At 36.3% G+C, this 25,607-nt stretch overlaps 1 protein-coding gene across 5 annotated transcripts in view; it reads left to right on the top strand.

The window, feature by feature from the left end:
• Positions 1–25,607, top strand: part of NBEA (neurobeachin) — a 486,697-nt gene that overhangs the window by 182,670 nt on the left and 278,420 nt on the right. For 4 of the 5 annotated variants that reach the window (XM_054164764.1, XM_054164761.1, XM_054164760.1 and 1 more), the window contains 4 exons: positions 2,506–2,944; positions 12,618–12,772; positions 16,827–16,953; positions 21,333–21,460. In XM_054164764.1, coding sequence (XP_054020739.1) covers positions 2,506–2,944; positions 12,618–12,772; positions 16,827–16,953; positions 21,333–21,460 — 849 coding nt within the window. The remainder of the gene's footprint in view (positions 1–2,505; positions 2,945–12,617; positions 12,773–16,826; positions 16,954–21,332; positions 21,461–25,607) is intronic. The other variant, XM_054164763.1, reaches the window with a different exon arrangement.

The raw sequence follows: 25,607 nt of genomic DNA, 5'->3' as shown, positions 1-25,607 counted from the left end.
TACCTCATAACTGTTGTCAGCAAATTTCACCAGATTGTTGTTACTTTTTCACCTGAAATCTTTATTAAAAAAATTAATGAGATAATCATAGAATCATAGAATGTTCTGGGTTGGAAGGGACCTCCAAAGGACTCCCATGGTAGTTTCTCCCAGTCTGTCTGTCTTTATATTTTTCCCTTGAAACTACTTGATGGCTCTTTCTTAGCCATTTTCCCCGCTGTGTTCTACCAATTTCCAGGTTCTTATGACTAAAATACTATCTGTTGTGACCAAGCTGCTATCTGTGGCTCTACTGAGTTTTGCTACATTTGTCCTTATTTTCTTGGAGCAACAAATATTTTAAAAGCTCATTGCCAAGCTATTCTGTAATCTGTCTTTTTCCATTCCATTCCATTTTAACTCCAAAATAAATCCTGAAATCTTGCTTAAAGTCTTGTACTTCACGAGCTCATATTTTCTTCTTAAAAAGAAAAACAATATTTTAAATTCTTCAGTTATATATTGCTGTCTCCATTTATCTGTTTGGTAAAAATACTTACTGCTAATTTTGAAAACAGCTTCTTTCAAAATTGGCTAGGAGTCAGTTCATTCCCATTATTTTAATACATTAAAATGTCTCTTCTGGTTTATTTAGCATATTTGAATTTCAACAACCACATTTCCATTAACTTTATTGTCTTTAGTTTTGTATTCAGCATTGAAAATTGAGGTTACATGTACTGTAGCTTCACCGTGTAGTAGACTGTCCTTTTAATGTCTTCTTTTCCTTCATATAATAATGGAATCTTAATCAATTTTACTTACCATATATTACAAGGACAACAATCTGCTTGACCAGTAGTCCAATCTTATTCTTCCCTCAGTTAAGCAATGTTTTTGTGTGGATGAAGCTTAAAAAGACAAATGAGTAGAAAATTCATTAGCATCATTCTGTGGATCAGATATCCATTTGTGCCAAATATAGGCAGTGCTAAGTCGATACTGACTTTTTAACTTCCTGGCCTGGCAGATGCTAAATGCATTTTATACAGCTCATAAATCCAGTTTCTACTTCCTGCTTCACAAAGCAGAGCTCATATCTATTTGATAAGATGTGTTTCAGGCACTTAGGAGAAAGAGAAGGAAGTGGCTTCAGCATTTATGGTTATTAAAAGAAGAAAACAATACTCTTTATAATGGATTGTCCTGCTTTGTATTGTTAAAAGCCTCTTCTGTTGTATCTATATCCATTTGTTAATGGCTATACAGTTGGAGAGTGTACATTGTTCAAACAAATAATTTCATATTGAATTTTTTCTGTATGCATGTATAGATACACACAAACATGTGGTAAATACATATTTTACAGCTGTCTGTATCAAGCAATTGGTGAGAAGATTTATAGGACCACCATTAAATTATGTTGTTGAAGGAGATTTTTGTTGGGATAGTCAGGAGGGCAGAGCTTTATCTAAGTATGTTGTAAAATATTTTCCATAATATCTAAAGTACTATATCAGAACCATGAAAAAAAAAAAAAGTCCTATTTCATACATAGACCAGCTGAATTTTATAATCAAGTGATCCAATGAAAATAACGTAGTTTGAAAATTAAAGTGAGTGCAAGCTTTTTGTTATTAAAAATAACCCCAGTCTGTTGCTTAAAAAAGTAAAACCAAGAAGATGTGTATGGAAGTTACTTACAACTCTGGCTAACTTTCCACTCAGCATAGCAAATTAGTCTTATTTAACGAAGTTGGTTTTGTCGCTTTCACTGAAGTAATTAATAGAGGTATGCTTTTCTCGGTTACAAGATGTTGTAGAGTCCGTTTGAATCTGGAAATGTTCCAAACTCAACAGATTTCATTTGCCTGTGGCTAAAAAATTGTGTTTATTTTGTTCTAAACATTTACCTGAAAGAATTACAGAATTTTACCTTTCGTGAGGAAGGAGTTATCCAAAGAATCAACAATAGCACTTCATTTTTCTTTTTCTTTCATTCATGCATAGATAAATTTGCAATTAATGTAATATGTGTGTAAAATTTTCTACAATACACACTGCAAACAGAAGGTCTAGCAGTTCTCTTTTGAATGCAAGCTTAATATTTGCTGGCAGCAATAAAGGTTAAATTTTGTAGTAATTCTAAAGTATAAATGGTTGTATTTTTCTCTACCAGTAGTCTCACAGGTCATACAGATATGCATTTGATAGGTTATAATGTTTAACCTTATTTTTCCTGGCAGTATTTTCCTGTTTGATTACTGTGAGGGTAGTGGGCTCTAATTTCTAAATGTCACTGAGTTTGCATAATGCAACCTTGGGCTCCCTCTTCCAAGCCTTTATATATGCCAAACAGCTGTTTAAAGCAAAATATTTTGTATATGAAATGAGTTTTTAAGGTTTGCAAGACTAAGATTTGTGGTCTTTATAACACTTTCCTGTCTTGTTAAACATTATGATCATATTTTGAAGAAAAAATTATCTGAGTTAGAAATATTGTTCATAATCTCTATTTCACTGCAGAGACACCGACTGTATTTCCAGAAAATATCAAAGATAAAGAAACACCAACACCAGTTGAAGATATTCAGCTGGAAAGCTCCATTCCTCATACAGATTCTGGAATTGGAGATGAACAGATGCCCAGTATTTTGAATGGGACAGACTTGGAGACCAGCACAGGCCCTGATGCTATGAGTGAGCTGTTGTCTACTTTGTCTTCAGAAGTGAAGAAATCTCAGGAGAGCTTAACAGAAAGCCCCAGTGAAATCCTGAAACCTGCATCGTCGATATCCAGCATCAGCCAAAGTAAAGGCATCAATGTGAAGGAAATACTGAAAAGTCTTGTGGCAGCCCCTGTTGAAATTGCAGAATGTGGTCCGGATCCAATCCCTTACCCAGATCCTGCACTGAAGAGAGAAGCTCAGGCTATTCTTCCCATGCAGTTTCACTCATTTGACAGGTATATGGCTGGATTCATTATTTTATATTGATGTAATACAGAATTTTGATTTTTTTTTTAAATGTTTTTAAACATGGTTCTTCTTCTATTGTTTTCTATTAGACTATGTTAAAACACAGCTGTTATTTCTTCTCTTTTTCTGTGTTACCAAAACAAACCATATAGTACAGATAAAGGTTATTCACCTTGTTTTTCTCTGCCAACAGTGAATAAAACTCTAGGAGGTACTTGTTTTCCAAGCCTGTTGTAAGGAAATATTTTTGCAATAAAATCCTTTTTCTTTTAAAACAGCATTTTAGTGAGGAGGAGGGGTAATACCTGCTGATACAGAACAGACTGCAGAAATTGAGTCAAATATTCTTTCAAAGGCTTAAATCTTAATTGGATCCATCATTGAGCTGTTTTCTGGTACTGAAATGCTTCAACCATGGCAAATTGTTTGCATGGTCATGGTGGGAACCAGTTTCTTTTTAGTTCTTTAAACAGCAAATGCATCTAAAAGTTGATGTTTAAAAATAAACTGCTGAACGTTTCCACAGAGAGTCCTTTGTTTCTCTTCTCAGACTGTAGTTTCCCAGATTCTGATAGATATACTTTACTTTGTATGTCCAGTCCATCTGAGTTACCTTGAACACAGAAGGTATGATAAGATGTGCAGTTGACAACATCTTTCCAGAAGAGTAACCTGATCAATTGTGGGTTCAATCTTAGCCTGTGCAAGGTGCTAATTCTTTTGAGTGCTGATATGGTTATGTTTTCCCATATGCCAAGATCTCTGCAGTTTCTTCATAAAACTATTAAGTGCAAAAATTGGAACCAAGACTTAATTCAAAGATACTATAAAACATCTCAAAGTTTTAAGCAAACATTTGCTTAAGAAATGCAGGCACAACAATTAAAACTCTGGAGAAAGTGGAAAATATAACAAGAAAATGGCTGTGTTGTGATTTCTGAGAAAAATCCATCTGCATTTATGGCAAACATGCAAAAATGTCAGAAATGTCTTCCTTGACATCGTAAGCAATAGACAATCAATGTTTCCAGCATAATTTTCAGCATAAAGATACAGAGAATTTCACAATTGAAGAAACACTTCATCATTATGAAATCCATAGAAAAATTAATTCCTTTTTGTCTCTGCTTTTCTGAAATAATTCATATAAACAATCGGACAGCATCTGTTGTAACAATGAAGATTGGATCAAGATAGGAAAAGTGAAATGTGCTTTAGCAGCTGTGAATCTATCCCTTTCTAATAATATTTTAAGTCATAGGGCTGTTCCAGAGAAATCTTCTTTAGCATCTATTTCATTAAGAGAGGTTTTGGGGGTTTGGTTCATTAGTTTGCATGTTTTGATGTTAGAGTGATTTCAATGTGAAGTGAAAAATACTTTGTTTTCTGTACATCTTTTCCTTATCCTCTTGTAAGGAACCATCATATTTGAGAATGCATTCTTGTACAAGCAGTACAAAAAATTGTGTTAGGTGTGGAATTAATAGCACCTAGATGTAGTCACAGAAAGGCTACTTAAATCTGTTCAGCTAAATTTCTGCCTGGATCAATTCAGAAAAATACTTCATTGTTGTTAATTTACAAAATGCTAGACAATTAAATTATCACCTCATAAGATGTGTTAGAGGGAAATTAGCATCAAGCTGATAAAAGACATCCATTTTATCCTGTATTTCTAAACTACAGCTTTAAGAAAGCACTGAAATTAAAGGGCTGCAGTGGGTTGGCCATAACCTGTATTTAGTGTGAGCACCTCCACTAGTGGAGCAGTGTGACTACTTGTGCATTTCAAACATCATTGTTAGTAGTTGCTAATACAGAATTTTTAAATTATTTGAGAGATGTTTCATGTGTAGAGGTTAGTTAATATGTTAAGTTAATAACAAATTTGGTTTAGAGCTAGAGAATTTAGTGGTTTGCTTTTTTCCTATTCTGTTAAGCCTGCTGAAAAGGTGGTCGTGCCGTGATCTTCAGTATAAAGTGTACAGCTGCATTTGTATCTTGATAGTATATGTTGTACCATGTCAACTCTTGGCAGCATTTACTACTTCAGCTAAAAAAGTGGTAATGGATAATGTTAGGCAACATAAGGTCCATTTACATCAATTTTATTGGGATATTTTGTTTCTCTTACATAGATGATTTTGCTATCTGATTTTGGTGTGAGGTAGGTCATGCTTTTCAATATAACTGACAACTATGAGTTAACAGGTTCAGGCAGACCCCAGCAGATCAAGAAGTATTCTATTCTTCCCTCCAACTAAATGTATGTTATTGAACCATGGGCATCTTCATAAAAATATTAATGTTCTTAGCCCAGATGGCTGCATATTTTCAAAGCACTTAACTGACTATTGTGGCAATCCTTGGAGGCCGAAAATGGGTGGTATTGTCACTTTTCTTTTTCCAATTACAAAGAAGGAGCAGATTGAGAACCTGATGCTATAACTTTTAATAGCAGATGAAACAAGTGTTAGGGGGAAAGGATCTTGAATAATATATTGAAATAGTTCTAGAATTAATTAAAATAATAATTGATACAGCAGCAGCAATTTTAGTTTATGGTGGTTTATGAACATTTTGTGTATCCCAGTTATCATTGAAAAACTGGGGGAAAAATGAGAGCCAGATTGTTTTTCCATACTTGCTCATATAAATACAATTGCATTTAAAAATATAAAATAAGAGTTAAATAGTATACATTGCACCTTTTTAAAAAGCTAACACTATGCCTTTAGGATCTTCTGTTGATATAGTTTATTCAACTTTTGATACTACACTGAGCAATGTGGCTATTGGTCATATTTATTCTCTTAGGGAGATTCATGAGCAATGGAGTGTAACATTTTGTCAGGTTTTGTTTCATTTTTTATACAATATACACAGTGATCACATATTTATAAGCAAATCAAGGTGAAAGAAATGTATTTTTCACTTCACTCAAAAGATACTTAGTCCTTGTCAGACTAGACTTTTTAATTTTGTTTTTGGTTTTGGATGGCTGAATGCCTTGTAAAAGAAGAGTTGACCTAATAAGTAATTAGTAGAAAAACATCAGTATCTTTGTTGTTTCAAGGCTGTTTCTTGAACTATAATCGCTGATCTTGGATGCAGGATGCAGGTAAACACCATATAAAGCAAAGCTTCTGCTGATGTTAAGAATTCTGTTTTATCATTTAATATGGTATGTTTTGCTCTGCACGTTCTTTTTATTGTACATTGCTAATACAATCATAAGAGTTATTGTGCGATAAGCTACAGTGTGTTCCTCCATAGAATTTGTGCAGTTATAAATGAAACATAAAAGCAGAAAACGTGTCCAACATGTTTTATCAAACAGGACTTGTGTGTAGTTAATGTATGCAGCAGTTCAAGTACTATCGAATGTAAATGATGAGGTGATATTGATGAAAGGAGGGGATTGAGGTCTCGAGGGGCGCTGATGACGGATTGAACAGAAGCGGCCTTGCACCGCACGTAACTCAAGTCTGTCGTCTTCACCGCTCAAAGCCGTAATGGGAGGTGGCAGTCTGAAATGAGTTGCCACGGCAAAGAGTATTATTTTTGAAATGCTTTCACACAAATCACTAGGCCCTGCATACAACTTAGTTTCATGCTTTAATGTCATCAGGAGGCACAAATTGGTGTGTCTAATTGTTTGCCACCTGCCAGCAAAATGAGCTGCCAGCCAGCCAGACGGGTTTGATTGTCTGTCAGCTCTTCAATAGATTGAGAGTGACAACATCAAAAATTTCACTTCAAACTCTGAAGCTTTGAGCAGCTTTTCAGAGACCTCTTCCCCACAAGTGCTTCTGGACAACTGCATTTTTCAATTAGTTTTCAATATATTGCTGCCTTCTGCCTCATCTGTCTTAAGGTAGCTGTAATTACATTATGAGCTATATAAACAGATTTCTGGGACACTGGAGCCTGGATCCTCAAAGTTATGACATGTCTTTTAACATCAGACTGAATTCTTTGAAAATGGCATCCAGGATGACATTTTTAGAAGAAAACACTAAGGGTTATTTCACCTAGATATGCAACTAATGGAGCATAACTCTCCAGTAATTCCTTTTTGCCTTCTCATCTTTTGTCTGACAAAAATCAGTCCCTGCTATTGATTTTTAGGGTTTGGGGATTTCTTCTCTCTGTTTTTGTTTTGGTTTTGTCAATTTACATTTGTCCCACTAAATGCAACCCAGACCATTAACGTTTGTGAGTTTATTTGTGATTCTACCAGGTACTGCATTGTGAAGCTTAGGTTTGTTCCAGTCTACTTTTTTTCTAGTACAGAATATTTAGAGGGTTGCAATTATAAAAATTGAGACTGCTTGTGGGTTTGTGTCTCATTTATCTTTTTTTTCAAAGCAAAGCAATTTACATTCATTTTCAGTACATAGCAGAATTATTTCAATGGAAGGCATGCTTGCACAAGCAGAAAAGCGAGAGTTCTTGGAAGCGAGATCAGCTATTAAATATCTTACTCCCTCTTTATCCATTATCACTTCATGAATTGGAACATTATGGGCTTACATAGTTTGCATCCTCACTGAAGTCTTTACAGGCATGTTTTAAATATTTTGAAGTATACACTTCTGAAGTACTGTAGTCTTGGTTTTGTATTGGATTTTTCTCCCATAGAAGGTTCTTGGAGCCAAGTTTAAAGGTATTCATGTGCTAGAAAAGTTGGATATCTTGTGAAATTCAATCAGAAATGCTACATTCCAGTTAGTATAGTGAAAGAAGTTCTTCAGAAAGTAAGCTTAGTATCTTTTCTCTATATAGTCTCTAGGAGGACTGCTTAGAGTTTTAATGGAATTAACTGTTACCTTTTTTTTTTTAATACTGACTGACAGAATGGGAAAAAGAAAAGAACTGTGAGAGAAGATGCACTGAGGACTCTAGAGATTCAATGTCAATCTGTTGTATTATTGCCCACCATTTGGGAGATCATTGTTATGCACTAGTTTATGGAGTCATTGAAATAAAATAGTTAAATTAGGAGATTATATTCCTGTCAGAAGCATTAAATTCTCCAAAATATAATTGCTGAAAAATAGATTTGATTTTCCTGAAAACTTCATAAAACTGACTTATGAATAAATATTTTAGTCTTCTCCCAACAGAAAATACTACTTTGTAAAGTTCGTAATGGAAAGTATTTGGAGAAAAAGAAAACAGCACCTTTCTCATGAACCAAGAAGAGACAGTTACAGGTGCTGCCTGTACTTCATCATTTCATCCCCCATTACTCTGAGTATCAGTAGTTTGTGGACTTGTGAATGGGCACTGGATAATCAGCAACAGACATGTTTTATAAAGGACTGGACACGTACATATTAGTAACTTTCAGAGAAGAAATTATAGGCTTTCTTTTCAGAGGTCAAATTAATCTAATTATGGGAATAATGCAACATCTAACACAGCAGATAGATTGCTCCCAGTTTTCTACTGTGATTTCTTCAGAAATGTCTGGCAGAGATTGCTGTTTGATACAGAGTGCTTCTGTGAAAAATTTGCCTGAAGTCTGTACTGCTTTTTTGAAGAGCACTTCTTGAAAATCCTCAAGCTTTCTGCTGCTATGTGTTGAGGAAAGGAGCAAGAGCCTTAAGAGGTGTCACATATCCTAGAAGAGGGTAAAGTGATTCTAATTTAATTGCCACTGCTCGGATAGGTAGGAAAAGACATCCACTATTAGAGATGTAACTCTGACCTCTTGATTGATCAGACTGATGAGGTTGGAAGGCCTTTAAATTTTAAAACAGATAAGAGATACATAATGTGGTTGGACTCCATGATCCTATGAGTCTGTTCCAACCACAGTGATTCTGTGCTGCTTAACCCGATTTGTCTGTCACCAGCCCTAGGTAGCTAAATTTTAAGGAAACTTAAGTTGAGAAACTATTTCTTTTTTTTTTCTTCTTTTTTTTTTTTTCCATCACCATCATCCTCTTTTTGTGGTTCAACATGCTGATGGTATTATTTTCTATCTAATTACTTAATGTTAATTTTTAAAGCCCAGCAGAATCTTGTAGCTATTTGCTGAAGGTAACTAATGAACCAACAATACATAAATAGTATGAAGGCTGAACCAACAACATCATCTTAAGCATGATAGGAATTCCTAGCACTTAAGTCCTAGGTTTATAATTTGGAAAGGACACTTGGAGTAACAGAATAGTAGTTGGTAGTCACAATTCTCTTTAGAATTGTAAACTACCCAATGAACAGAGAAATAAAATCAGTTGCTGCAGCAAATTGCTGCTAAGCTTTTGCTGACTATATCATCAGGGATCATGTCAGACCAATACAATGTGATTCAGAAATATGTGGACCAGTTTGGAACATTTTGAAATACACTGTATAAAATGAGGCCTAAACTAAAATGATGGAAAGAAATACCTGATTCCTAGAAAGAAACACGTGATTCCTGACAGATACATGTAATGCATCTATCACATTAAATTCTTTCCTCCATTCATATTGTGCTCAGGTAAATAGATAGATTTCTTTCATGAATCTGATTTGGTTTGATTTCCCTATTTTCAATGTGTGAGCTGTTAGAGTGGTTTGATTGGTTGAGGGTTTTTTTTTTACTTGAAAGCAGTCAGGCATCTTCTTTCACCTTTCTTGTTCTGCTGTTCCTCTGATTGTTTTGCGCATTTTTGACCATTCTATTGTGGTGTTCTTCCAGTTTTTCAGTCTCCTTCTGCTGGGTGTCATTCTGTATTCACTTGCTGTATTTTGTTTTATCAGTAGGAATGAGACATTTTGACAAGGTCACCATGTATGACATGTCATAAAACTGCCATTTCTCTCAGACTGGGATGATAATGTCTCGCTGATTTTGCCTATTCTTATGGTAGAAAGAGGGAGGATGGTATGAATAGCAGCGGATTAAAACTCAATGTATGACACTCATGATGTTTCTTTATAATTTGTAATTTAGCAACAATTTATTTATAAGGATAAATAATGTCTGTATTTAGACCTGCAGAAGAATATCACCCATATGTAGAACATCCCACATATGTACTTGTGGGATCTGGGCAGGATTGTCCTTTCTTGCTGTGGGAGATGAATTTCAGTCTTAAACTGCACTCTTAAGAAAAGACTCTTTGCTTTTAGAGGGGGATAGTGCATTTAGGTGTTGGATTAAATGACCTTTAAAGGTCCCTTTCAAACCAAACTGTTCTATGATTGACATATGTGGTCTTTGTTATGGTAAATTAAGTGATCTTTTGAATACTCTGAAAGAACACCGAGTGTCTGAAAGTAAGGAAGGAGACCTTGAATTTAGCATCATCTTTGGAAAAGTAGCAGGAAGATAGCAGATACTTCTGCAGCAGCTTTATCAGCAATTCAGCAGATACCAATACCAGACTTTATAGGAAGGAAGAAAATATTTTACTTAAAACCCAAACTAAAACTAGGATCTGCTGCAATTGCACGGAGAGCATGGGATGCCACCTGTCTAGCCTTCCTCACATTTCCTAGGTTCTTCATGGGCTGGCAATGGTTTTTAGGTTTTGCATGTGCCTTTTTTTTATTCTTATGGAGCTGCCAATAGCCTTTCTGTCCTTTCCCACTTCTGTGAATCTCTGAGAGTTCACTGCTTTTGCCTCCAAGGTGTGGTTATCTTGTGAAGCTGCACACATCTGTAGCTTTTATAACCTGATCGTGATGCCCTCCTATTGCAGTTCTCTGCAAAGATGCTGTAGGTAATGATAGTAATGTAATTGGGACATGTTTCCACTTAAGGTACAAGTCCTAATTTCTTCTTGTGTTTCTATGGCACTAGAGGGACATCACTCTTGTGTACTTATTCAGTGATCCTGTAAAAACATATCTCAAGTGTTTGACTGAAGTATTAATAGACCCTAGAGGTCTTCGTGTGTAAGAGCTAATTTTAGGAAATTACATGTTGCGATGGAGCAGATCAATCTAACCCATGTAGACCTGGCTTTATTCACCTGTAGCTGCTCCTATGTAAACACTTCATATCAGCAACAATTGCAAGAGATTATTAACTACAGACAAAAGCAGTTATTTTAGGGTCACATCTTAATCAATAGCTATCGCATTGTGCAAACTCATCTTCTCCTAATGTCAATGGAAGGAGACAGAAAACCATCAATATGCCTCAAATTGCCTTTCTAATAGTACATGCTTCAGGGTGGTGGCAAAACTGTTGTTCAGAATGCAGAAACATGAGCTGGCACTGGTAACCCTCTTAAAAGAGTGGGGAAAATAATTGCTTACAGATTCTTTTGAGCAGTTTCATCACATAAGAGGACATCCGAAAAACTAACACTTTGTATAATTCTCACAGTGGCTTCACCAATACAATTTGCATCACCAGTCTATACAATCTGGGGAGACTGGGGATTTAGACATATATGAAGAAACTACATTACTGTAAAAAAAAAAAGTTCTGCATCTTTTGCTCCTTCTTACTTACACAGAAATACAAGAAAATAATTAATAAAGGAACTTCTAGAGCAAAATGTGGCCTTATGCCCCTAAATAGTTGCATTTGCATGGTTTTTATTTGATCACAATAATTAATTTTAAAGAAAAATGCATCTGCTTAATGGGGAAATAGATGTATGATGATGCAAATCTGTATCTCAACATTAAAAACATTTTTTGCAAGTTTGTTTTTCCTATTTTTCCACAGAAGTTTTCTACTGAAATAGACTTGTTAGGAGCAGTTTTTTACAGAAAAATGGAAATATGAAGTGGAAAAATGTGAATAGTCCACACTATAAGAGCTGTCCAGTGTTGAAAAAAGTATTAATTAAATGTCTGTATAATATTTTTTCTTCTTTTTGACATGCAGAGCAAGTCTTTTAGTTTCAAGGTTTTTTAAGTGTTTTAAGTTTAGATAGAAATAGGTTTGTTTGAAGACAGTGTTATCTATATGTAGACAATGATATGTCAGATTTTCTTTGTATAAAAGGCCTGTTCTCTTCTCAGAAGCTTCAAATTCTCAAGACTGCTATTTAAACCTTGTTTTTAAATGGATGTTATAGCAGTATTGTGAAAGCAATACTGTGTTGCATTTTAGGTCTTCAATTTAAATGATGTGTTGCTTATTTAAATGTGTATGAAAGTCTTCTAGAAGCCTGAGTGCAAAATTGTTTGCTAGTCAACTATAGCTGGAAGACTAGTATATGCATGGTGCTGAAGAATCAACTACTATATTCAGATGACTGGCAAAATAATTGCCATCTTGGGTAACTTCAGTAACATCAACAAGTTAACATACTCAGTAAGACTGCATGCGCATAGACTGCCAGTATGCTGCTGTCATTTCCAACACAGCATTTTATTGGCAAATCTAAAGCACAGGTGGCAGTGGTGTTCACAAAATATCACTGAAGTGCTATGGTCTTTCACTATGTGGGCACTGAAAGACAAATTAAATATCTCAGAGCCACGTGAGGCTGCAGTCAAAAGATAGGAGTATGGCGTCCATTCATATACCCTATTTCAGAAAGGCTAGGAAAACTGACACTTCTATGTGTTCCTCAGCACTGCTGGTTTGTTCTATTCTATTCTATTCTATTCTACACAACATTATCTCATCATAAACAAAAACTCTCACTGACTCCATTGTGCAGTTCTAGTAAACTGCTGTTTCTTTTTCCACAGGAGTGTGGTTGTGCCAGTAAAGAAGCCCCCTCCAGGTAGTCTGGCTGTTACCACGGTGGGAGCTGCGACAGCTGGGAGTGGACTGCCACCGGGTAGTACGCCTAATATATTTGCAGCAACAGGAGCAACACCAAAAAGTATGATTAATACAACAGGTATTGTCCTTAAATATTTTTGTGGCACTCATTATTTCTTGTTTGTTTTTTGTTTTGTCACTTTTAGTGGCATTTTGGTTTTTAATCACCTATCTTTTTTTGTTATGTTTTCTGTACTTCTAAAATAAAAATCTGGAAAGATTAAATCGTGGCCTTTGTCAGAGCCAATGTTTTCTCTTGGTGCAATTTTATAATCATTGATAGTGCACATTGGACTTGCAAAGCCTTAAGTAAGTGAATAAATAGCTTTAATATTGTTTTCTAAGTGTAGTTTAGATTGAAATGAGCAAACTTCTCCAGTGCTCTGCAGTAGAGGATGTTTATATGATATATACCAATTATGTATCAGAGAAAGTAAAGACAACAAACTACTTAATAAATATACTGTAGATTGCGGAGAATTAGTATTTTGGGCAGTTTACTATTTGTCAATAAGAATTATGCTATGCCTTTTTGTAAGATTTTTTTTTTTTTCCCAAAGAACCTACGTAATTTAACTGTAGTCCTGTCTTAACAGGACTACCTCTAGAAGGAGCACAAGACCTTTGTGGGGTTTTTTTATCATTTAATGATGACATTATCTATCATGAAGGAGCCAGTTGACCATGGAGACTGTGGTTTTTCATTCAGAAATTAATCCCTGCCAAGAGCAACTGATGTTTACTTAAACTCCTTTGAAATGTCTGGCTACAGTCTTTTCTTTGTAAAACAAGCAAAAGCACTTGAGAGAAGAGCTCTTTTCAAGGATATCACAACTTCAGTCAAGGGTTGAGAAAGTTAAAATATCCCTGGGATTGCATAAAATGGAGGGGGAAACTTTTGGCATCATTCTACTTCATGGAATAATGTGAAGGCACACTCACTGTTTCTTCTTTCCTTTTGCAGATTACAATTAATACCTGGTAATTGAATTTTGATTTTTCTAAGGATTAAAACAAAAATAAAAATCTTAAATTCTATTTCTCCTGAGGCAGATTGGAGGAATGAATGCCTTGAATAATGCTACCACTCCTATGAACAGTTCCATTTGTCTAGCCACTTCTGTTAATCCTGAATGGATTTCATTTTAGGTACTCTTATGTCATACAAAAAATATCCTTCATTGGAAACCTTGTTTTCCAAGAGTTACTGAATAATGTAAGCTTTTCAGTCTTCTCACTCATTAAAGATCTGAACTGTTTTGTCTGGAATATATTAGCCCTTCTTTGTAAGTAATTGCATTTAAAAATCAGTAAATTCCAGATACTGTTCTTAGTATAGGACACTATTTTAACGCACCATGGTCCATTCACTGGGGTTTAAAGGCTGTTTTTTGGTGGTGGATCTTATAACTCCATTTTTTGTTTCCCCTTCAATAGAGCTGTTTTTGTCTCCTAGTTTATGGATTAGCTTGCTTAAAAGAAGAATATTTATTCAATTGAATTTCAGCAAATATCAGATTTAATTAGAGCTAGTTATCTCCTGAACTTCTTTAGTAAAGCCTTTTATGCTTGAATTCATCTGAATGAGCTGTAGTGAGGAATTCTCAGAAGAAATCGTTTGAAAATGCCTTCCCCTCCAACCTTTTTCAATATTTGAATTTTATATCAACATTTTAGAAATGCTAAACACATTACTGATGGAAAAAAAAAGAAGCACTAGCACATTGAAAACATGTAAATTTTTAATTAAAATTATCATGTTGCCATTTTTAATTAAGCTATCCTGCAGTAGTTCAAACACTGATGATCTATCTCAGATTTTGAGATATAGCAGAAAGTATCTGGATACTTTCTGGTTTATATGCTTGTAGTCTGTGAAATTATTGATCTTCATATTAATTTTAGAGTAGTGTATGGAATTTGATTGAACAGCATTTTTTTTTAATATGATAAAACAGAAAGAGTATACAGTTTTTTTAGGAACACTAGATGTCTCCCCAAACCTATTTACATTGTTTTTACAGATACTCTAGAAATACAGTTTTATCATTGAGATATATTCTGTGCTCAGCTTTTGTGAGAGGATGTTTTTTTCAGTTATTTGTGGATTGCTGTCAATGTTTACATTCCATGTGCCATTGTTGTCGTAGTTAATGTCACTGTCACAATGTAATGAGATGTATGTTACTGAAGTCCTTTTAGTGCTTTGGATGTATCTTTTGGGAGACAGGTTTTCTTCCTTCATTTGTTTTTTTGGTAAGAAACTGCTTTTATAGGTTTTAGATTGGATTTCTGTCGTTCGTATCCTGATTCTCACTTTTATGTTAATCCAGTAGTTTTAGGTCTGTTTCACCTTCTCTTCTGGGAGCCTAGCTGGTTAAACAACTTTGCAACTGCATTTTTAGACAACTCTAATGAAGAAAATTTGACTTTGGAAGGAAAAGGGAAGAAGCAATAAAAAATTATTATCTATGTATATGTGACTACAAATATGTAAATAATATTAATACATGCACACACATATATACACATAAGTATAAGGCCTTAATATTTTTTAAACTACCTTATTCCCAGCCAGTTGTTGTGATTCCTAGGCTAGGAGAGATAGCCCACCTTATATTTTTGTGTTTTCTTCTCAGCATGTTTGGGTACATTTGCAATTTGTATTTAGTCCCAGTCAGAATCCACAGTGTAAGCCACCTCCCACTCATGTTATTAAAACAGGAGGTTAAGTCAGTTTGTAGTCTAAATCCAGAACCTCAGTAGTTACTCTAGTGCCAACAAGTTCAGCAAATCCTTCTGCATTTAGGTATGCTGGCTTTAATGAGAGAGAGTCAGATTTCTGATCTTTACCTGATTTTTTTTTATCAGTAAAAATTATTTTTTAAAAAATCATAATAAATAAATAATAATCATCACTGATGCCAGGGAATTTCTCCCTATAACCAGCATTTAGCCTTCACTTCACTGTCAGCTCTCTGCTTAAAGAGTTATGAAACCATAAATGCTTTGTGCAGCTTCTCAGGAAGCTGACAAATAATCTCTAATTATGCAATGTAAAGGGCAGTGATATATCAGGTGCTAAAACTGGCCAGCAATAAGGACTTTCCAGTTATCATTTTAAAAACAGTTACTAGAGTACTTTCATTGATCTCTAAAAGGAGGTTCTCCAACCCTCCTTTCTAACTTGGATAACCCTCGCCTATTGTCTTCACCTTTGGTAGCACTGCAGTCCCTCAGGCTTTGAACTCCTGACTACAAGGGCGTTTGTTTCTACCGCTCTTGCAATGATGCATTGCACAAGGACTGTGTAGTGGAGCAGGGAGGGCATTTATCAAGGTGCTCTCACAACTGAGCATGGCCATTCTGAGCCTTTGCTGGTTTGCATCAGAGAGGCTGAACTCCCAGTGTCGTTTCAGCAAACATGATAGATTGGCATTTAGAGTCTAAGTTTAGCCCTTAGCTTTGACCCAGACCACTTAAAGTATAAATGTATGTTCTGTCTGCATCTGTTTTCTGGGTAGCTGTTCACAACTTACTGAAATGATACCCCCACTGCCCTCCCTGGTTTGAGACCTTAAAATTCTTCTCAACTAAAGGAAAAAAACAGAAAAACTATCATTTGAGTCTTTATACTCCTCACATACTTGTTTCCCTTACTGCTTCATGAAAGAATATGCCTTTTCTATCTTCTTGTGACATTTTTTAGTTCATATTTTATTTCCTGCCCATAGTTCTAACTGGGCAGTCAAGTATATAGATATGTTTTAAAATATTAGTTAAACTTCTGGTTTCAACTCAAGCTTATCTTAAATGCACCTTTGTTTTAGAAAGATCTTGCTTTAAAGGATGATGTAAAAATGTTTTCAGCTTTGGAATGTAATTTGAGAATGATGAAAATGAGGTAAGGATTTGTTTTGCCTGACTTTCAATAGCTTTTTAAACTTTTTATTGTTATACTAGCAAAATAAAGCCCTAATTTCTGTGATAATCATATGGAATGGTTTTAATTGTTTGGTAATAACATTATTTCCTTATTTAAAATTAGAAGAACAAGACAAGGATTGTATTAAAAATCTCTAAAAGTTATGTTTCTTCAGACTGAATTTAGACCTGTATTTTTTGGGGGACAGGTGCAGTAGACTCAGGATCTTCTTCTTCCTCTTCGTCATCCAGCTTTGTGAATGGTGCTACCAGCAAAAATCTCCCAGCTGTCCAAACTGTTGCTCCAATGCCAGAGGATTCAGCTGAAAACATGAGGTACACAAGTTCTGTTTTTTAATACTAATTATGATATTTCCTCTCATGACAATGTCATACATTCAAAGTAGTGAAAAAAATACTTTTTAAAATGCATTTTACCTCCTTTAATGAGCATTGTTGTAGTTACTCATATAATACTGTGTATATTTGTTAATTTTTTAGTACTAAGAATGTACATACTAAAATAACACTTCAATGAAAAGTGTTCAAACTATATCAAATACTAAAACTTAATTAAAAGTAGTTTTTGAGTTGATCAACCTTTTGCATCATTCAATAATGGCAATAAGGATTGGAATGTAAGCAAAACTTAGCAATGGAGCAATAGCAAGTTGAAAGAGAGCCACAACCTCTTCTGACCAAACAAACCCTGTTTCAGCTGGAGAGGAGAAAGCCAGATGTGTATTTGTGCACCAGACCTGATTTGGTGTCGCAGGAGTCTCATGCCACGGGATACCCAATACTACTCTTACACTGACTGACAAGTGTGAAAGTGCCCTCTGAAATTGCAGTTAAATATCTTTGTGTAATAGGTTATTATTTTATAAAAGCATTCAGCTGTGCCACAGCACACTTCAGAGACAATTTTTTGACCTTTTCAAGGTCATACCTGTCTGCCCTAAAATGGGGACGCAGTGTATACTAAGCATCCTGTAGTTGGCATAGCACATCAAGATATGGTTTTAAGAAAATGGGAGTGGAAATAGCAACCAAGCTCATGAACAAGAGAATTTCATCCCCTGAAATGAACTAGATGGTAAATAAACTTAAATCAAGGGCCCTATATAACCTGTAAAAAAAAAAAAAAAAAGGCATTGATGCTTCAGTGATTTAATACTCTGCAAGCCCAGGCTGAGAGTGTGAGGGCTGTTGGCTGCACTCCTAAAAGGTGCAAGTGGTCAAAGAGAGAACATGTGATGCAATTAATCCACTTCTTTTGCTTCTTGTCTTTTTCATGTGTTGGGATAGTGCTTTGATAAGGATGAAATATTTTTTTTGAAATTCAGGTATTAAAGTATGCTAAAAGGAAACTGAATCACAAATCAGTGTTTTTCAGCTATTTTAACCAATCCAATATTCCTATTTTTTCACAAATATTTTGAGAATTTTTTTGTCCTGGAGTCAAATAAAAACTTCAGTTCTGAATTCTGAATTCAGAATTTGAACTCAGAAGCAGTTGTAATCTGAATAGCAACTGAAATTAGCAACTGAAAAACCCTATGTTGAGCACAGTATCAGAAATGTAGATAGTTAGCTTAAGAAATGTCTTTTGGTCTTTTTACCTTTTTCTGCCCTCTCCCAAGAAACAATTAAAACTTTATAAAAGACAACTTTCTGTCTTCTCACTTTGAATTCATTGTGCTTCAGCCTGTATGAGATTATAAATTACTGTGTTTTCATTAAGAAAAAAAAACAAACAGCAAAAACCAAACCAACCAAACAAGAAACACCCTTAGTTCAGTCATGAAAACTGCTTACATTAATCTCCACAGGGAGTCCCCTAATGATTGCAAGATGCATTGCAAGGTATAATGGATGTTAGAAACAGCTGTAGAATCAGATCAGTCTCTCATTTGCTGCTCTGTGTGCATGTGTATGGACAGGAAAAGCTGCAGATGTGCTACCTGCTTCCCTACAGGCATGTTTGGGGGGTTCTGTATGTATGTTTTTTTTCTTAATTCTGTTTGTTCTTTTTGAGGACCAGAACTTCAGTCAGTATTCAAAATGTTAACGCACCAGGGATTTGTATGAAGAAAAAAGGAACCTTTTTGTTCTTTCTTTTTGATAGAAATATTAATTTCTGTCCTTTGATCTGCCTTTTTCAACAGTGCTAAATTATTTTCTCACATTTTCACAGAATATCCATCCATCAGCTATCCATTTCACTTGTTTCTTAAATCAAAATTTATTTTAATCTAAAAAGTTTTAAAGTTTTTAACTTGATTTTTTTTTTTCTATTGTACGTAAAGTTTCAGATGTAAATGCACTCTATAATCAGGCCTTCTAAACAAATTTATGGTCAAAGCATTTTTAAAAATGTGGTTCAGAGAAGTCTAGGTTAATGAAGTAGTCCTTTTATCTCTAGCAGCAAAAGCTTGGGGTAGATGCATATTACAAATGTAAAACTCTAAGCTATGCAGGTGAAATTCTAAGAAATGTGGGTGACTGCCTGCATTTCAAGTATATAGTGAATAGAGGATTTACCATAGTGAAATTCGCTTCAATTAATCATCTAAGACAAAGGCTGGCTAGTGATATGAATCCATCCTTTAGAATATCAGAAAATCAGTATCTGAATTTGAAATGGGAAAGCAGGACCCTGAAAGAAAATAAGCTATAGGAATTCAGTAATTTTAAGCTGATGAAGGAAAGCTTCCAATTTATTTATATCAGCTTTACAATAAAGGGATCTTTGTGCAGTATGAATTTAAATCCCACATTCCTGTATTGTTTATAGATAGTAGATTCGGTATAAAATTTAAGTGCCAGTGTTCACCCTCTTAGATTCTGTCAGCAAATGTAACTTTGTGCTATAACCACACCTTTAATTGCCAATATTTTGGTGACGTAATTCAAACACAACAAAAACCTCTTGAGCCATCAGCAGTCTGAAAAGGAACAGCAAAAATTCTTCATAGACCAAAATATGTATGTAATTTCTGTTTTGTTTTTAAGTAATAGTTCATTTGCCTGAGATAACATGGCAGGTTTTTTTAATCTTGGCATAAGAGTTTCAGAGGGCACAGGTCTTATGTTCCATTAAGTTTTAAGAAGAAAGAAGGACTCTTAAGGAGTACAATCCTTGGCACACTGCCGGTGTTTGCATACTGTTGCTAGGTTTGTACCAGAAATATTATTTCTGATGTTTAACAACCAAACAGAAATCACACTTCTTTTCATTGTACAAGTGAAAATTAAGGAACACTCCAAGCTTCCAGGAACCTCAGTAGGCAGAGAGGTAATAATGCAAAGGCAAACTGGATAGGTGGGCCAGGTGAACCTCACGAGGTTCAATGAGAGCAAGTACAGGGTTCTGCACCTGGGCTGGAACAATCCTTGCTATCAATACAGACTGGGTGATGAGGTGATAGAAAGCAACACTGAGGACTTGGAGGTGATGACAGATGAGAATCTGGATATGAGCAGGCAGTGTGCACTTGCAGCCCAGAAGGCAAATCACATCTTGTGCTGCATCAAAAGATGTGTGGCCAACAGATCCAGAAAGGTGATTCTGACACTTTTCTCTGGTGAGACCTTACCTGGAGTGAGGTAATAATGCAAAGGCAAACTGGGTAGGGGGGGCCAGGTTTGCCCTCCTTAATAGAGGAATGACATGAACCTGATGGAGCAGGTTCAGAGCAGGGCCACGAGAGTGATCAAGGGGTTGGAGCACCTCTGCTACAAGGACAGGCTGAGGGAGCTGGGCTTCAGCCTGTAGAAGAGGAGGCTCCAGGGAGACCTAATAGCAGCCTTCCAGTACCTAAAGGGAGCCTACAAGAAGGATGGGGAGAGTCTGTTTACAAAGGCTTGCAGTGACAGAACTTCAAACTAGAGAAGAGCAGATGTAGGTTGGATATCAGGAACAAGTTCTTTACAATGAGGTTAGTGGAACACTGGAACAAGCTGCCCAGGGAGTTGGTTGAGGCCCCTTCTCTGGAGATATTCAAGGTGAGGCTCAACAAGGCTATGGGCAGCCTCATCTAGTTGGGGATGTCCCCGCTGTCTGCAGGGAGGTCGGACTAGATGACCTTTGGAGGTCCCTTCTTGCCTGGACCATTCTATGATTATGACTAATACTAATTTAACTAATATGTTCCCTCAAAGTTGGGGGGAAAAAAAAAGAAAACAAAACACAATAAAACCACACCACAAAAAAAGCACCCACAACTGATTTTTTTGGATAACCGTGCTAGTCCACTTCCTCCTATACTCCCTCATCTAGCATTGCAATGCCAGATGTTATTTGAATGCTTGAATGAAAAAGGGACTTACTTATGATTGCTTTGAGAGAATAAAAACTTCTCTTTTCAGGATTTCAAATGTGTATAAAACAATGAGATGCCTATAAACTGAGACAGCTGAAATAGACTTATGCTTAAATATCTGACACCCTTACCATGTTTGAAAATGGGAACAAAAGTTTTACTTGTTCTTGTGTACTCTGTAAATGCTGTAGAATTTGAGGCTGATGTGCTGCTGACTCTGACATGACATTTGCATTTACTTAATGCCATTTAAACACTGTAAAGTTTAATCAAATTATGACCATCCTCTTGTCTAAAGAAGCAACTTCAAAAAACAGGAATGATTTGACATCATTTAACTTTTACTGTTAAATATCCTTCTAAACAAAGTCTCTCTTTTTTTCCCCTCAGTATCACTGCAAAGCTTGAAAGAGCTTTAGAAAAGGTGGCCCCTCTCTTACGAGAAATTTTTGTCGACTTTGCCCCTTTCCTATCCCGAACGTTGTTGGGCAGTCATGGACAAGAGCTGTTGATTGAAGGTACTGTGTCTGTTATAAAGTTGTGCTATTTTAGCTATTAGTTGTGGTATGAATAATCTTTCATTTTCACAAGACTTTATACAATTGGTTTTGATAAGTTACTGAATCAGTTGTTAATGTGTTGTGATTTTACTTTCTGACATTTAACATCATTGAAAGAATTGAAAAAATATAGGTTTTGTGCTTCTTTTTTTCCATCAGTGAGATGTTGTGTAAATATAAGAGGGACAGAGATCTACTCAAGAGAGTCCAACAGAGAGCTACCAGTATGATTAAGGGACTGAAGCACATGCCCTGTGAGGACCGGCTGAGAGACCTGGGGCTTTTTAGTCTGGAGAAGACTGAGAGGGGATTTAATAAATGTTTATTAATACCTGAGGGCTGGGTGTCAAGAGGGAGGGGACAGGCTCTTCTCAATTGCACCCTGTGATAGGACAAGGGGAAATGGATATAAACTACAACGCAGGAGGTTCCACCTCAGCATGAGGAGGAACTTCTTCACTGTGAGGGTCATGGAGCACTGGATCAGGCTTCCCAGAAAGGCTGTGGATTCTCCTTCTCTGGAGACTTTCAGAACCCATCTGGATGTGTTTCTGTGTAACCTGTGTTCTGATTCTATGGTCCTACTCTGACAGGGGGGTCAGACTCGATATCCAGAGGTCCCTTCCAACCCCTAACATCCTGTGATCCTGTGATAATGTTTTGCCATCCTGGAATGCAAAAACCTCTCTATAATTTGCTTTTTCCTCCTCAGAATAATTCTATAAATCTTTTAGCCTAACTTTGAAAAACAAAGCATAATTAATAAGTGTAATTGATTCCTATGGAAAATTGTAAATTGAAGTCTGTATTCCATCATTATTGATACATGCATCTACATTTGGTAGGAGACTATTTGCTCAGGTGGGTCGGCTGGATTCAGACAGGCAGATAAGGAGTTGCCCCTAGATAGGAATAAAAAGTGATCAATTCTATTTATTTTATTTAAACATCCTTGAATACTTTCAAGGATTTTTATGGGGTTTATGTGTTGCCTTTACTACTTTAATTATACGTATGTTTTATCCAAGTATTTATGTACAGTTTTTCTGTGCTTTCAGTTATTATTCCTGACAACACTAGCCTTCTTTTATTATTCATGCTAGAAATAGTTGTACCTTGTAACTGAAATCTTCTAGTCCTTTCTTTTTTGTCTAATTATTGTTTAATTATATTAGTATTTAATAATACCAAGGAATGCTATAGTAGTTTAGTAATTCTCAGAAGCCTTAGGGGTTTTATACTGCTTATTTTAGAGCTGTGAGTAAGTTGCAGTTCTCAGTGGTCCTACATTCTCATTGAGATGGCTGAAAGATATTTGGTGGATTCCATTCTTCTTTCAGTGAAGCTGACTGCAAAATTTGTGGTGGTGTTATTACTTTCCATTTGAAAATGTATTAATTGCACTGTAGTGTTTATAGAATACCAATAAAATAGTGTTTGTTTCACCTGAGCTTTTTTATACATTACAATAATTGTTCACCGATACTGTTCTGACTTTGTTCTTTGGGTCAGATTCATGGTGTGAACAATGCTCCAACAGTTCCCACTGTACAACTACCTGAAGGGAGGTTGTAGACAGACGGATGTTGGTCTCTTCTCCCAGGCAAGCAGTACCAGAACAAGAGGACACAGTCTCAGGCTGCGCCAGGGGAGATACAGGCTGGATGTTAGAAAAAAGTTCTATACAGAAAGAGTGATTGCACATTGGAATGGGCTGCCTGGGGAGGTGGTGGAGTCACCATCACTGGAGGTTTTTAGGAGAAGACTTGACGGGGTACTTGGTGCTGTGGGTTAGTTGCTTGGGCGGAGTTGGATTGGTTGATGGGTTGGACGCGATGATCTTGAAGGTCTCTTCCAACCTGGTTCATTCTATGTATTCTATGTATTCTATGTATCACAAAGACTGAAAAGCTAGAGGCCACAGGAACCTCACAACTACCTGGCAATATGTGTTTATCTCATTGTCTGACCAGACAGAGACATGGTTACATTTGCTGCTGCATTCTGCTGATACCCACTGCAAATGCTGTTCCAAATTTTGTCCCATCTGTGACTCAGGAGTCACTGTTTACTAACCAAAATAAGTACTGTCCTTCCCATCACTTTTCCTTTCTCTTCAACCACTGTTTCTTTCCTGATTTCTAAGAACTAGTCCTTGCTGCCCAAGATACTAGAATAGCAATCTGTAAAGAACAAATGCAAACATGGTTTAGATTTTTTACACTACATGCCTGAGGACCTGAATGTCTGTTCCCTCTAAAATAGCTGGTGTTTTTTATGTGGCTGTTTTCTTTTGTTTTGTTTTTGCAGAAAACTCAGCAGCTTTTATAGTCATTGTGTACTACTTTTCTTTCTTCGTTGCCTGTATGAGACCCTTGATCTCAACTAAACTGAATTGTTGCCTGCTTATGTTGCCTTTAAAAGGGAATTCTAACTCCTCTTATAGACCATTGCCTGATTTACTTTGATAAATGTCTTGTGCAGCTTACTGGACCTTGACGTTCTTGAAAGGACTCTTCATGTAATGACTTTGCCAAGCAGAGGATTTAGTGGCATGATTCAAGTTATATGAGTACATAGAATTCCTGTAGGGCTTGGATAATTTAAATTTGATTTTTACTGGCAAGCAGTAATTATCTTGACAGCTTTATAGGAAATAGTGTAATCTGTTGCTTTATGTGTAAAGGTTTTCATTAAAACAATTTAAAAGGAGCAAATAAACTTTATGTAATCAAATCTGAAGGTGCTGTCTATTTGCCACAGAAGTACCTGTTGCATGCTCTAAAGCATGTCCTTTGTTTTCTGATTACTCAAGTTTGAAACAAAAATACCTTCCCTCCTCTTTCAAAACCTCCATATGATATGAAGTGTTTCCCCTATCATATTTTGTTAAAATCTGAATACTTTCCTTCAGGTCAGCCTTGATGGCCTGTCCCTTTTTTCTGAAGCTCTCTCTAGTGCTCTTGTGTATGTACGTGTTTAGAAATTACTAAATAATTTCAGATTTGGTGAAGATTATCCACTGTAGCTGAGGTTTTGTGTGCTGAAGAGAGAGCACAAAGGAAAAAGGAACAGAAAAAAATAATTTTAATACATGTTATTTATGCAAAATTTTCATAGGATCTGATATTTTGAGATAGGTTTTGTTAATACCTATTGAAGAAGTAAACTGCCTCTGACAGCTCCTCTGATGAGGAGGGGCTGTTGCCCTGGGATGGATGACTGAAAGCTTGTGGGTCAGAATTTAAGGCAAGGACAGGTGATGCTATAGTGGGAGTCTGCTCCCACTGCCACCTTACCAAGAACAGAGGATGAGGCCCTCTATGAACAAATAGGAGTACCTCATGTTCACATGCCTTGGTCTTCATGGGAGACTTCGGCCACCCCAATATCTATTGGAGGGAAAGCACAGCAGTGCACAAGCAATTCAAGAGGTTCCCGGGATGCACTGATGACAGCTTTCCTGCTCCAGGAAGGAAAGGTGATATGCTGGACCTTCTTCTAATTAACAAGGTGAGGCTGATGGAGAATGTAAAACTCAAGGCCAGCCTTGCCAGCAGTGACCATGAAATGGTGGACTTCAGGATTGTTAAAGTGACAAAAAGGGTGTGCAGCAAGCTCACTACCCTTGACTTCAAAACAGCAGATTTTGATACATTCAGAGATCTGCTAGGGAGAGTACCATGGGATGAAGCCCTGGAGGGAAGAAGGGCCCAAGAAAGCTGGTCAGTAATTCAAGGATTACCTCTTCCAAGCCCAACAGCAATGTGTCCCAGCAAAGAGGAGGGTAGACAAAGATGCCAGGTGGCCTACACAGATGAACAAGGTACTACTGGACACTCTTTGACACAAGAAGGAGCCCAACAGAGAGTGAAGCAAGGACAGATATCCTAGGAGGAATACAGAGAAGTTGTCCGAATAGCACATAAAGAAACAAACCTGGCCAGGGGCTTCAAGGGCAACAAGAAAAGCTAATTATGTCAATGACAAAAGAAAGACTAGAGAAGAAATGGGTCCTCTCTGCAAGGAAACAGAAGACCTGGTCACTGGGTAGAAGTAGTAGCAGAAGTACTCAATGACTTTATTGCTTCAGTCTTCACCAGAA

Source organism: Dryobates pubescens, chromosome 10, assembly GCF_014839835.1.
Source record: "Dryobates pubescens isolate bDryPub1 chromosome 10, bDryPub1.pri, whole genome shotgun sequence".
Lineage (NCBI taxonomy): Eukaryota > Metazoa > Chordata > Aves > Piciformes > Picidae > Dryobates > Dryobates pubescens.
The sequence above is the reverse complement of the archived record's forward strand: the minus strand, read 5'-3'. Positions and strand labels throughout refer to the sequence as shown.